General features: G+C 43.8%; 1 protein-coding gene across 23 annotated transcripts in view; it reads left to right on the top strand.

The window, feature by feature from the left end:
- The window catches only part of LOC144170129 (pregnancy zone protein-like), a 129,154-nt gene that overhangs the window by 98,901 nt on the left and 17,369 nt on the right, over window positions 1–12,884 (top strand). The window contains exons 14-29 of one of the 23 annotated variants that reach the window (XM_077699708.1): window positions 200–487; window positions 2,152–2,301; window positions 2,986–3,067; window positions 3,279–3,370; window positions 4,156–4,255; window positions 4,499–4,543; window positions 5,664–5,696; window positions 5,983–6,021; window positions 6,379–6,411; window positions 6,564–6,590; window positions 7,618–7,759; window positions 9,027–9,255; window positions 9,586–9,822; window positions 11,409–11,460; window positions 11,606–11,698; window positions 12,438–12,614. In XM_077699708.1, the coding sequence (XP_077555834.1) occupies window positions 200–487; window positions 2,152–2,301; window positions 2,986–3,067; window positions 3,279–3,370; window positions 4,156–4,255; window positions 4,499–4,543; window positions 5,664–5,696; window positions 5,983–6,021; window positions 6,379–6,411; window positions 6,564–6,590; window positions 7,618–7,759; window positions 9,027–9,255; window positions 9,586–9,822; window positions 11,409–11,460; window positions 11,606–11,698; window positions 12,438–12,614 (1,819 nt within the window). Of the gene's footprint in view, window positions 1–199; window positions 488–2,151; window positions 2,302–2,985; window positions 3,068–3,278; window positions 3,371–4,155; window positions 4,256–4,498; window positions 4,544–5,663; window positions 5,697–5,982; window positions 6,022–6,375; window positions 6,412–6,563; window positions 6,591–7,539; window positions 7,760–9,026; window positions 9,256–9,585; window positions 9,823–11,408; window positions 11,461–11,605; window positions 11,699–12,437; window positions 12,615–12,884 lie in introns of all 23 variants that reach the window. The other 22 variants (XM_077699714.1, XM_077699710.1, XM_077699713.1 and 19 more) reach the window with 22 other exon arrangements.

Below are 12,884 nucleotides of genomic sequence, written 5' to 3'. Positions count from 1 at the left end.
ATAGTGAAGCCAACTTTAAAGTGGCTAAGTGTGTAGCAGAGCCACTTGCGCATAATCCGACCATTCCTACTTTGGAGTTTCCGGAACTTCCTTCAATGCTACATGTGCCGAAGGGAGCTGTGTAAACAGCATAACACATGGCTAACTCGAGGACTGCAAAAAACAAGCACTAAGAACAAGCCTTTGCTGTCTTTTGCAGGTGATGGCTCGCGGAAAAATTCTTAAGGACCATGTAATGAACGTGGCCTTCAAGCAAGACCTACCCACACCCGTTGATGAAAACTTCCTTGTTGAAGAAGACCTGAACGAGACTCTTCCCAGCAACATGGCCGAAGGTAGCGTCCCGACGGGCAGCTTTGAGTTTGAGCTCGAGCCGGACTACAACCACGTTCCTCGCGTCAAGGTGCTCGCCTTCTACGTGCGCCCGGACGGCGAAGTGATCGCTGACACGGAGCAGTTCGAGGTCGACAAGTGCCTCCAGAACAACGTGAGTGGGCTCCCAGTCTTTATCTCAGCGCCCGTTGACTGCAGCAAAATTAAGCACAAAGCCTATACACAACACTTTGTTTTATTGTGGATTTAGTGTTCAGTTTGTATGTTTTATGTGCATCATGCTTATCAAATGATTTATGTGATTGATTGTTTATTTTTTGGGGTTTTCCTGTTTTCTCTGCACCCACGTTTAAACTGTTCTTGTTTTTTCGCACATTGTTCTTTTCATTCTTAGGAAGTTATTGTACACAGAGGCAGACCTGTTCTTCCATAGCATTCTCTATTTCAAGTTAGAACATTCTTCTTTTTGTAGCACACTGGCTAACTTACTTCTGCCCGCAGAAGTTTTCTAAGTCACTGTTGTACTAACTGCATTTGTTTTTGTGAACGATTGTAATGAAACCTTACTTTATATTCGACCAACAGAGGTAGGATTTGAAAAGAATTTTGGTTACATCTTTAAAATGCTACCGAGCGCAGATTTGTAATCTAAGTTTGTCAAAGCTGCTCTGGTATTCCTCGTTGCAAGGCAGGTGTGTTGCCGTGAAGCTACCTGTGCTGTGATTGCAGTACAGTCGTAATGGGCTTGTGAGCTGTGTTCAATTGGTCATCTCGCGACCCCCTTCCCTCTTCCCCTTCGGTCCTGATGTCCTTAAGGTTAATTTTCTTCCCTATTATTCCTGTGTACTCTTGTGTGTGCTTCACAAAAATTGTAACAATATCTAAGTGTTGTGAGCCAGTGCACCGACTACTAGCGACACCGGCCCGACACATCAGAAGCCAGCGCCGCAAGCGCACAGACTACGGCGACACCTGCCTGACACATCGAAAGCGAGCGCGAAGCCGAGCAGAGCGAGTGTGCGGCGCGCAGCCGGCGGTAGTAGCTTGAGAGGCTCCTCGAGGCGTCTTGCCTCGCTAATAAAGTTAGTTTTCTGCCTTCGAGTGCCTTGGTCGCGTCTCGGGCCCTCGCTGGCCCGCGTCGCCCCTCACAGTGTAATATGTCATTTTTGTAATATGTCAAGTAATATGTCATTTTAGCTTCGCGGGACTACGTTACCTCGGAACATCATATCCACGTACACATGGCCTGTGTGTGCAATGCCTTCTGGTTCTGTATTGTGCGTGCACTGTCAGTCCAGCACTGCAGTGTTCATTATTTCAATGACACTGTCACAAGAAGCTAAAACGCTTTAATACCTATCACACGTGCACCCCCCTCCCCCTCGACATTATGCAACATGCATCCCTGGGATCATAAAAAGTGGTTCTGCACTATCATTGATGTACGGTATGATTCAGCCCCAGTCTCTGTGTGTGTGTCTTGTTACGTGGACGTTACCCCGCTTCAATTAACTATTTCAGTTTTGCAAGGTACCCATGATTATCTCGAACTATTTCAGCTTTGATCATATGTACTATCAAGAAACCTAAATAAATTGCGCGTGGTTAACCACTGCAAATACGAAAGGGTTGGCTGAGGTTCAATTGTTGTTATCACGTCACTCGGTGTCTTGTGCCTCATTTTGACTTCAAACTTTCATCCTAAACTGATGCCCATTGGGTATGATGGGAAAGAGGGAAGCTAGAACTTGTGCAAAGTGGTCAGCAATGTGGCTGCCAATTTATCGAAAGCTTTTGGTGTGACCTTTTTCTGCGCAGGTGACCATGAAGTTTGGATCGGAGACAGTTCAGCCAGCGACTTCAGCTGCCATTCACGTAAACGGCTCGCCTCGCTCATACTGCGGAGTCGGTGTCGTGGACAAGAGCGTCCACCTTCTCAAGCAGGACAACCAGCTTACTAAGGACAAAGTGAGTGACCTTCGTGGCTCAGGCTGCTGATCCCATAGAACAATGAGATTTGTTTTCGATAATGCAACATCAATGTCGAAATTTTGCCATTACTCTGAGATAATGCACCTGCATTTGTTTATGTGGGCTATTTTTAATGGTTGTCCACAACTCTATGCAATGATGCCTGTCTATGTAACAGCCTACTGCAAGCACTAAGAATAAACGCTCAGGTAACAAATGATTTACAAAAATTTAATATGACAAAGAACTAATAAATTTCGGCGCACTTTTGTCGCACAGATCTTTAAGATTTATATTTATAGGTGGATCATTCCGACCTCATAGCTATCTGACTCCTATATGCAAGGGATGGTAGTGATTGTGTGTGAAATGCTTCCTTAAAATTCATGAAGACAACATACAACATTGTTTCTATCAAAACATTGCCATGGTGGAAAAACATGCATGCCCCACTTACAATGGCATACATAAACGGCAACAAGCGACCACTTCCACATTGTACGTGGTGCTGCATGGTGGTAGATGTTCATAATGTGCTCGCAGGTAATTAAAAATGCAGCCAGCTTCTGGTGCTTCTTGCTAAGCAGTTCGTAAAAAGTAGGTTTATTTCTTCATCTACTTAAGAATTTACTTCCACTCATCGATAGTATAAACCACTTAATGTTCCTTGCTATTTCACAGGTTTACGATATCTTGAAGCGCCTGGACATCACTCGATACACATGGCCCAAGCAAGCATCCTATGAATACTGCCGCAAGCAACGTAAGCCAAAGAAGCAGTGTCCTGCTAAACCCTTTACATTCTAAATCACTCTCTTCTGGTCCGGAAATAATATCGGATGTAAATTTGATGACTATAATCACTTCTATCAAAACTACGCATGCCAATACGGGATCTGCCTACATAATCTGTTTTGCACTTGAATGAAATGTGACACTTTAAAATCCTTATTTGGTCCTTTCTTGTCATCCAGTGGCGAAGAATCCCACGCAGTTCAAGCGAAACATCTGGAATGGACCACGATCTTCCAATGTTGAATACGTTGACTCTATAACTGCTTTTGACGTAAGTTCTGCATTATCCCTTACATTTGCTCATGAAATGCAGACTATAGTCATGAACCACTTCAGGTGGTGAGGAGCCGTGACAGAAATAAATGCGAAGGTATCCAACTTTTGAACTTCTTATTGCCCATATTGCAGGTTTAATTAGTGAGCAACTAAGTATAAAAGGATGAGTTGTTCACCACTAAGGATGAAATGCAGTATCTACTCTTTCCGACCAATGTAGGGATCATTTTACTCCACCATACTCTGCTGTTCACCGAAGTGTTGGGATTGAGCAATAGTGAGGAGATAACAGATGCCACTCAGAAGAACTCTATTTAGCAGTGTTTTGATCACCCAGAGCACAAGTTTATTCTGTACTTTTCGTAATCTGTGTCAATGGAACTCACTTACATTCTTTAGACCTTGGCCATTTTCATTTTATATTTCGAACTAACTTTAATGAAAAAGGCTTTCTTATGACCTAACTATGAATTTTCGCACTCTCTATTGGCTTTTGGGATACAGTTGCCTACTTGTCTCACACCATCTGGTGACAAACGGCGAGAGACACGAAAAGTGCCGTGAGGAAGGTTAACCACGAGCAATTATTTCAAAAAGAATTCACTTTGCTTTCACTATTCAATATTTTAAAAAGAATTCACTTTGCTTTCACTATTCAATTTTTCTTTATTAAATTTTAGCTGGATATGTTCACCTAAAGACCTAGTGTAAATCTACACATATAAACCATTTTGATTTAGAAATTTCATTTTGCAAACATTTTGCTTTCCTCTCTTTCAGGAATCCGGAGTTGTGGTCATGTCTGACCTGACTCTCGAAACGAGGCCATGCCGTAAGAACATCTACGACCGACCACCTTATGCTCTGGCTGCACCAGCGAGTAGGTCCCTTTCTAAGCGGTCTTCATTTGCTTCGCGTTCGCTTTCTCCCAGGAGCCGCATGCCAAAACCTGATCTACCATTTCTTCCCATCTTATTTTCCAAGACATTTCTTTCTCATAGTTCATTAACAACATTTGCTCCATTTATCCACTTAACACCTCGTTTGCTTTTTTTACCCCTTTTTCTCCGCACGTTTCCTCCTAACCTCTTCCTGACTCGTTTCCTGGTGTGGGCGCATGTAGTGCGGGTCTCCTACCATTCCAAAGATGTCGAACTCGCCTACATAGGTCAGTAGCGCCACCTTCTTTTTCTTATTTTTTTGCTTCTGCTGCACACTGTCTGGTGGGGACCAATCGGAAAAAAGGGAGCCCAAGTAGCAAGAAATCGAGTTGGTTAACTGCAAGGAGCAGGGCTGGCTTTCCTGTGTATTGTCTGGTTCAGTGGTTCTCGTCCATCCCTCCTTGGCTTACAAAACAATTGGGGAACCTGTGATGATCTATGATAACACGGGCGAAACTGACATCTAATATACACTTATGTCCGCCTTTTGCGTGTCTGTATTTTTTTACAGGCTTTAACATGCAGGCTATGTGAAGAGGTGATAAAATGCACGTGTTGTGGTTTTGCACAAAAGATTTCAAAATTAGAAAGGAGAAGTGGAAAGTTTCGCGGAAGGATTTGCGGACCCCATTCGAGAACCACTGGTCTAGTTGATATACTACCGACTTGACAGGGCTGCGCCTTGTTCCGAGGTGGTCTCCACTCTGAAACGCTTCTTTTACTCTGTTCTCTTCACCCAGTGCTGTTACATTGCCTGCTGAGAGGCCATCCTGTTAGTTAGTCTCTCATCACCATTAAATGTTGTATTCGGGACGCCGCAACAATGCCCGTTCAATACCGCTTCTGGATGCTGGTGCTTTCGGGGGCGTCTGCTAATAAAAAGGTGTAGCAGCTCTAACAGCATTCACGCATACGCATTCGACTGACTCGTTAACAAGCGCCTATTTTGTGCACATTATAATTTATTAGTTTATACACCGAGTCCCTCGTAGTGTGTTGCCACGACTTTCAATTGGCTTTGAGGCCCAGTTTCACGTTGCCCCTATAAATATTTTTGAAGTTTCCCAATCGACCCTTTATACATCACCCTTCAATTTAGGTTTGAATAATTTTTTACTGAGTTCTCAAATTTTATGTGTTTTGCAGAACAGTTATCAAAAAAGCCGTATTAGTGACTAAAGGGACTCGGAAATAGCTTCTTAGTGCTTCTTTGCAAGCCTCAGTATTTCAGTCGATGCTACTTAGTTTTTGTGCTGAATGGTTTGCTAAACTATATGAATGGTGAATTTAAAGTTGTTTCACCAGGATAATTTTTTGGGTTCTTTTTTTTAACATGGCGCAAATTAGGAGCACACTTTCGGAGTGGAGCCCGCTTCAAAGGTGAATAAAAACTACTTAGCTGCAAATGAGCTTTGCTTACCAGCAAAATTGGCAGAAGCGAAAGCGTTGCTTGACTCGCTTAGTACCAAAAAAATGCACTTGTGACGGCAATTTACTCTTAGATCCTGAATATGCAACCTATCAGAGTTTGTCAATTAAGCTCTCATGACATTTTTGATGGTGCTGCATTAGCAAATGTGGTTCACGGCTATACACCTGTGAATAATGAAGTCTTTTGCGACATTGGCCAATGGTTGCTTTTTGCTTTCTTTTTTTATGCTCAAAGTCTTAGTGGCGACCCCTCGGAGTGGAGGCGGCTTCTCAGGTGATAAAGTTGTCTTTGTTAAAGGCTTACACATTGACCTGCCGCTCACTGTTGCTTGATTGGCAAAGCAGGACGCAGCCAAAGGCTTTGCCTAACTTGCCTAACCTTGCCCAAAATGTGAGAACAAGAAAAAAAAAGGCAAGTCGCTAAGCTAACAGCGGTGTCAGCCGCATTGCTGTTTTAGTTCCAACAAATTTCTTTTGGCCACATTTTAAGCCGAGTTGAAGATGTGACAGGATGGAAAGCACTGCGTAGAAGCAGGGAGATTTTTTTATTGCATTAACTAAATCCCAGTAAAGTTCCCCAAAGTTTACACTGTCTTCTTCTTTTGTTTCTACCTCCATTTTGGTGAAGCAGGAAGGCCAATTACAGCCGCGCTTCAAACGACAGGTGAAGCCTTTGCTTTCAATTCGATGGTGGTGGTGGTGGTGGTGGTAGTTTTTCTGCCTGATTCTACTAAGTAGTAAAGGTTCACGCAGAGTAACGGTTACTTATTTTTTCTATTCCCGTGTCTCCACCACCCGTCACGTCACCCTCTACAGCGGTACCATTCAGAACCACGCAAAGAGGTGAATGACCACTTAAACGTTGTCCGTCAGGGGCTTGCCTGCCTATTGGATTGCGATGCTTGCCTAACGCCGTCACGCGGGGTTCGCGTGTTTTGAGGATCGGTACGCAGGCGTCTCTCCCAAAGCACGCAGCAGCAGCCTGCAGATCTGCTAGTTGCGCGGTGAGGCACTTCCGCCAAGCCGCCACCTTCTCTGCTGTCCTCCTCCACCTTTCATCTGTCCTGAGGTGGTTGGGTCCACAGGCCTTGGCTCCTGCTAACACGCAATAGCGAATACGAGTGTAATGTGCCGCGATACGCAGTGGCTACCTCAGGGAGGTGCAAAGGGCATGACCGCCTTTGAGAGCGAAAGAATGCTAAAGTTTGCTAAGGAGACATTTTGCACTGTCGGGAAGATAGATAGAGCGATCAGATCTACCTTTAATTGCAGAAATAATTAAAGAAAAGGCTCCGTTTGATGGGGCAGTATTGTTTCTATTCACAGGAAACTGTGCTGTTTGCAATGTATGCTTCTTGCTGGAAAAGTGCCTGAACATGGTGTTTTGTGTCTTTATGAAGAAGAATTTGTATGTAGAGCAAGTCTAAAGATTATAGTTTTTCGGACTCTGTACAGAAATTTTAATTTTTCTTTTTTTTTTCTAGCGAGAAGGCTAGATGTCCTTTTGGGAGCCAGCTTATTGCAAGCCCATGCTCTTACAACGCCAGATGAACAATATAACGCGTCAACGGTTAAAAAGTCATGACATGTTAACATGTCAACCAACGCACCTCTCTGTTGGTCAGCCAGCGTGTAGCGCGGCCAGTGGCTTTTGTGCTGACCAGAATCTTTTTTTGTTTCCATTTTTTTCCTTCGTTTTCCCCCCTTCCGTTTCTTCCGTTCTCCTCGCTGTCCCTCTCTCCCCCTCGACGCGTTCGGGGGATGCGCGCTCTTTTCTTCGCCCGGCACAAAGGGCCTTTGGCGAGGCCCTTCGCTGCAGCACTCCCGGGCCCTCCTCCACCGCCACTGGCCTTTTCCAACCGCGTTGTAGGTGGCCCGCCCGGCGTTGCCGCAGCCGCCTTCGACGCACCACCACCGGTGGGATTCTCGTCGGACAACATTCCGGCCAAGTCTGCGGTCGAAGTGCGAACCTATTTCCCCGAGACCTGGCTGTGGGAACTGAAGGAACTGGAGTAAGCCTCTCAGCCTCTTGTGTAGGTTGCAGTTTGTAGTGCTCGGTGAGCAAAATATTCACATTACGATGGCATTTACGCAGCCACCAGTACCATGTGCTAGAATATCTTCCCAGCACAGCATAGATCCATGCCTCAAGAGGGTGATGCTGGCTTTGAAAAGGAGAGGGGCAAAAGTTTCACAATGGGTCCTGGAAAGAGGTAAATCTCTGATGATGAGGTATGCGTGCAAGACCACCTGACACAAATGCTATAACCCTTGAAATGATCAGGTGTGCCTCCAAAAACTGCAACCTGTTTTGTTGGTGCATTCAAAATATACTGACACTTATTGGCTGCAGCAGTACGTACAGAAAACATGCCACAGCTGCGTCACCAGTATTTGTTCATTGCCGTATGCCATGCACATTGTCGAATTAAATTCACAAGTGTGCTTTACTTCGACTTTTTCTTTTAATTGTTTTCCCATGATATTTTCAAAAGTATGTTTTGTTGCTATTTGAAAACTTGATCTATTTGAAAACTATTTGAAATCTTGATCTGAGTACTAAGGTTCGCGTGTGTCTTACGCTTGGTATTATTTAGTCAACAGAATACCCTAATTTACAAATAGTGTCATCATCAGACATTTGTCACATAACGTGTAGTTGTTTTTCTTGGAAAAATGAACGTACAAAAAATGTACGTCGTATTCATCCTTGGTAATGACAACAACAAAATGACCTGCCAGCATACTGTGTGCAATCAATGGAAAAGCTGTGGAGTCTTAACTTCCTATGCACCCGGAACCTGTTACCATGGGAAGCTTTTCGAAAGCTGTCTGACATAAGTAAACTAACTTTAGCTGTTTTCTGCTTCCCCTCTGCTTAAGTATACAACATGCTACAAAGTCCATTTTTCCCAACTTCACACATTTTACCAGTTACCATCTGTACATGCCCTTTCTGTTTTATTGTACCTGATATAAAGCCAGCGTCATGTATAGTGGTTGGGTTAGATGCACAAGGTGGGAATGGTTAAGTGAATGTGTCCTTAGCTGGTTTGCCATATATGCATTATTTGTTATTGTTTACAAAACTCCACAGATTTCGCACAGTGACCAACACGATGTGATGGTCACAAAAATAAACGTGATTTGTCCACTATATTGCAGCTCTTTCTGTGGCATTTTCTAAACTTGCGGCACTAAGAAATTAGAGCTCTTTTGGTTAGATTTGCATTCTTTGTTACATAACACTGCTGAACCAGCTGTTACATTGCCTCGCAGCGAACATGGTGAGCTGAGCTTCAAGGAGAAGATTCCGCACACGATCACCGAGTGGGTGGGCAGCACGGTGTGCATCAACTCTGATGACGGCATCGGAGTCTCCGACCCTGCAAAGATCAAGGCCTTCCAGCCCTTCTTCGCCTCCTTCAACCTGCCTTACTCGGTGGTGCGTGGAGAGCTCGTCCCGGTCAAGGTGTCCGTCTTCAACTACCTGGAGAAGTGCCTGCCGGTGAGTGCACCTTTACACACTGCTATTGGAGCACTAATTAATCGAGCAGAAGAATGCGAGAACATGGCAAAAAGATGAAGGGTCTGCGCTCGTGAACGATTCTGTGGCTGCACTAGTGAACTGATCATACTTCACATCCAATGATAAGAAAATAAAAAAAACTTTAAAAGTGACAATAAGAGAACAAGGCTGAGTGAGTTCCGTTTACCACAAGTTACCTTTGCATCGAAGGCTGCACCAAGATGACCCTTGAGTAACACCGATGCCAGTTGAAGAGCATCATCTCACTGAGATGCTGTTGGTCCTTTTTTTCCCTTCGACGGTTGACAGATCGACCTGAAGCTGGCTGAGTCTGCGGACTACCATATCGAAGGAGAATCGGAAACGACGCTGTGTGTCTGCGGCAGCAAGAGCCAGGTGCACAAGTTCACCATCCGGCCACAGACCATCGGCGAAGTGAACCTGACCGTGTCGGCAGCAGGGTCGCAGAACGATGTCGTCTGTGGAGACAAGCCCACGGAGAAGGTGGTTGCCAGGGATGCAGTCACGCGGCCACTCATCATTGAGGTAAGTGCTCTTGATATACATTTGTGACCATCTATACTAGCATTGTTAAAGACACGCTATTGAGTGAGAAAATGAGACACTGGGCTAAAAATAAGATGTTTTATGCCTGTGCTACACCAGCGTTTGGAAGGACATTTCAGTCAAATGGCTTTCAAAATTTCAAATGCCATTCGAACTGGAAGGACTTCTGGCGATCTACACGACCATTCTCAAAGGCAGTTGAAAGTTTCCACATTCACCCACCATGTTTTGGTGTCGCCACTGCTGCCATGTTTTGTTCTTGGCAAAAATTTAATTTAGAGTTAAAATGGGCAAAAAAGCAATTATTAGTGATCAAAGTGATAACGGTCTACAAGCGCGCACAAAGCATGCACAAAGCAGCGAGTTTCTTTTTTTTTTCTTTTTTTGCACCGCCAGTGTTGAGAGTACCAAGTTACTTCGTAATCACAGAGCAAGTGACAGAGAAGGATAACAAGTGAAAAATTATGAAAATCGTCCACTTTAAACACCAAGTTTTACTCGTAAATCATTGTTTTGGTTATAATGGCATGCAGAAACTGCGCCCGAGGGTTAGACCGTTCACGTTTCAAAGGCCTTTGAGACTCTCAAAGGTCAGTTGTCGTGCTCCTCCGACTCAAATGCCATTTTAACGAAAAGCCTTTTTAAAAACGTCGTGTAGCAGCTCAAAAGTGTCATTTGAGTCAAATGACATTCGACTCGAAAGCCTTCGACACACTCGTGCAGCACGGGTATTAAATATGCAAAGGAAAGTTTGACATCCACCTGAATGATTTAGGGAATTTCCCCTAAATATGGTTGGGTGTTAAATATAAGCAAATTGAAGCAAACTAGATCCCTCCTCAGTGAAAATGGCAATTCATTAGAAGGCAACAATTTGTGAGTGCTTAAGTACAGCGTTAGGGTCATAGCTGACATTGCTAAGGATCGTTCTTCTTTTTGTACCCTAGATTTGAATAAAGATAGACATTCATGTGTTCTTTGCTTCTAGTAGTGATAGGAAAATGATAATAATACTAGCACAGGTAAAAAATAGCGAGTTGAAAAATTAGTACGGCCAATGTGGCCGTACTAGTCAATCAGCTTCCGTATTCAGTTCCCTCATATACTAGTGACATAATGGTTGTGTGCCATGCAGATGAGCCATTGAATGAAACAGACTGCCCTGCCAAGTAATCTGTAGGCATTCTTTGGGGACTCCCCCCATAACGCATGACACGACGTGCTTCATAGGCATGCATGAGCAATATGGAGTATTTAGTAGGAGCCTGCCACTTAATAATAAGTAACCTGCCTTTTATTATTGGAAGAATGAATTAAAGGCTGTAATGCCTCCAAGGCAAACATCCGTGCAAGAGTATGTGCACAGATGAGCTCCAAGAAAGAATACTTATGCACCATGTATCTGACAGTTCTTATTTGGAAGTTTCTACCAATTTTTTCAAGCTGTATAAATGTTGAAACAAACTTCAAATAAAAAAAAGTGTTTACACATTTATCATCAATCATACTACAAAAGCCATTCCTTGCAGTTTTGTGATCATATACGTTTATTTTCTATTGCGCAGGCTGAAGGCTTCCCCAAGGAGGAGACGAAGAGCGTCTTTGTATGCCCAAAAGGTAAAGTCATATTTTTCTGTATGCATTTGTGATTGAAACAGTGTAACCAGGACACAAAATGAGAAAGAATCATTGCACAAGCGTTTGGCTTGACACACGTAATTTTTTGATTTCTTATGTCCAATTCCACCTTTCATCCCAGCAGATGCCGGCGAGGAAGGCGCAAAGCATGAGTTTGACCTGGTGCTTCCAGAAGACCTGGTCGAAGGATCGGCCAGGGCATATGTTTCTGTCACAGGTAATGAACCCGGACAGGGTAGCTGCTGTGAGCTTTTGCAGTTCAAAGGAGTTCTAGAGCACCTCCTTAAATATCAAAACAGTTGCCTGCTATCGGGTACGAATTTTCTTTTTTGTCTCGCCTTATGCCTTGGGAACTTTTCAGTCAGCTATTACGGTTGTACGAGCAACAGTGAACTTGACTGTTTTCAAAAATTTCCATACTTTCCTGCACCCTTCAAATTTCTGGCATACTTTGTTGCCCAACATGTCTTCACAGACAATGTAGCTTTTGCTGGTGAGTGAAGGCATTTTATAATAATTTTCAAGAAAAGTAGAACATAATTGAAGCAGAAATATAAAAGAATGGATGAAGGACATCTGGTACTCTGAGGCAACCATACGGAGTACGATTCTTTGCTTTTGATAGCTATGGGTATCTCTGGGCATATGCTGTCTTTCTTGGACATGGAGAAAGGAGAAAGAAGTAAAATTTGGTTCATTACAAGAACCTTAGGAATGAAGTGTTACAAGCATTTAATATGATACACCTTATCCAAAACTGATTTCGTAGGCAGTCAAGTGTCGAACTGGTGAGCTCACACCAGAAAACTGCAGCCATACTCCACTGTGAAAGCACCTCTGTATGGAAGTGTGTGCTGGTATTTCAAGGTGGACACTGATTCCAAAAATTGACCACTCGTGTAGTGGGGAAATTGGCGCATTTTAAAAATGTGTGTATTCTCTGCCCCTGTCCCTAGGAGACATCATGGGCCCTGCAATCAAGAACCTTGACTCACTGGTCCAAGTTCCAACTGGATGCGGCGAGCAAAACATGGTCAAGTTCACACCTAATGTCTACGTCCTTGACTACCTCAAGGCAACCGGAAAGAACCTGGAAGACATCGAGAGAAAGGCCGTGAACAACCTGAAGACTGGTGAGCAGCACATTTCATAATTCTCGCTTCTTTAGTCTCCTTCTACATCACAGCGACACTAATAGTTCAGGCGATCATCTAAAAAATAAAGTATGTTGTCCTCTAGGGCTACACGTTTTTACCACGCTCTCTGATGAGACGCACTGGTGAAGTTTCCAGCTCGCTGATAAGTGAGCTATCAGTTGTATAGTAGCTCCTCACTTGATCATTTCAAACCAGGTATCCTTTTCCTTGAAGACTGTCTGAGTAAACAAAGCATGAAAATACGTG

Source organism: Haemaphysalis longicornis, unplaced genomic scaffold (genome assembly GCF_048455015.1).
Source record: "Haemaphysalis longicornis isolate Haplotype H1 unplaced genomic scaffold, Haemaphysalis longicornis Haplotype H1 scaffold_2, whole genome shotgun sequence".
Lineage (NCBI taxonomy): Eukaryota > Metazoa > Arthropoda > Arachnida > Ixodida > Ixodidae > Haemaphysalis > Haemaphysalis longicornis.
This window is presented reverse-complemented; position numbering and strand designations above follow the sequence as displayed.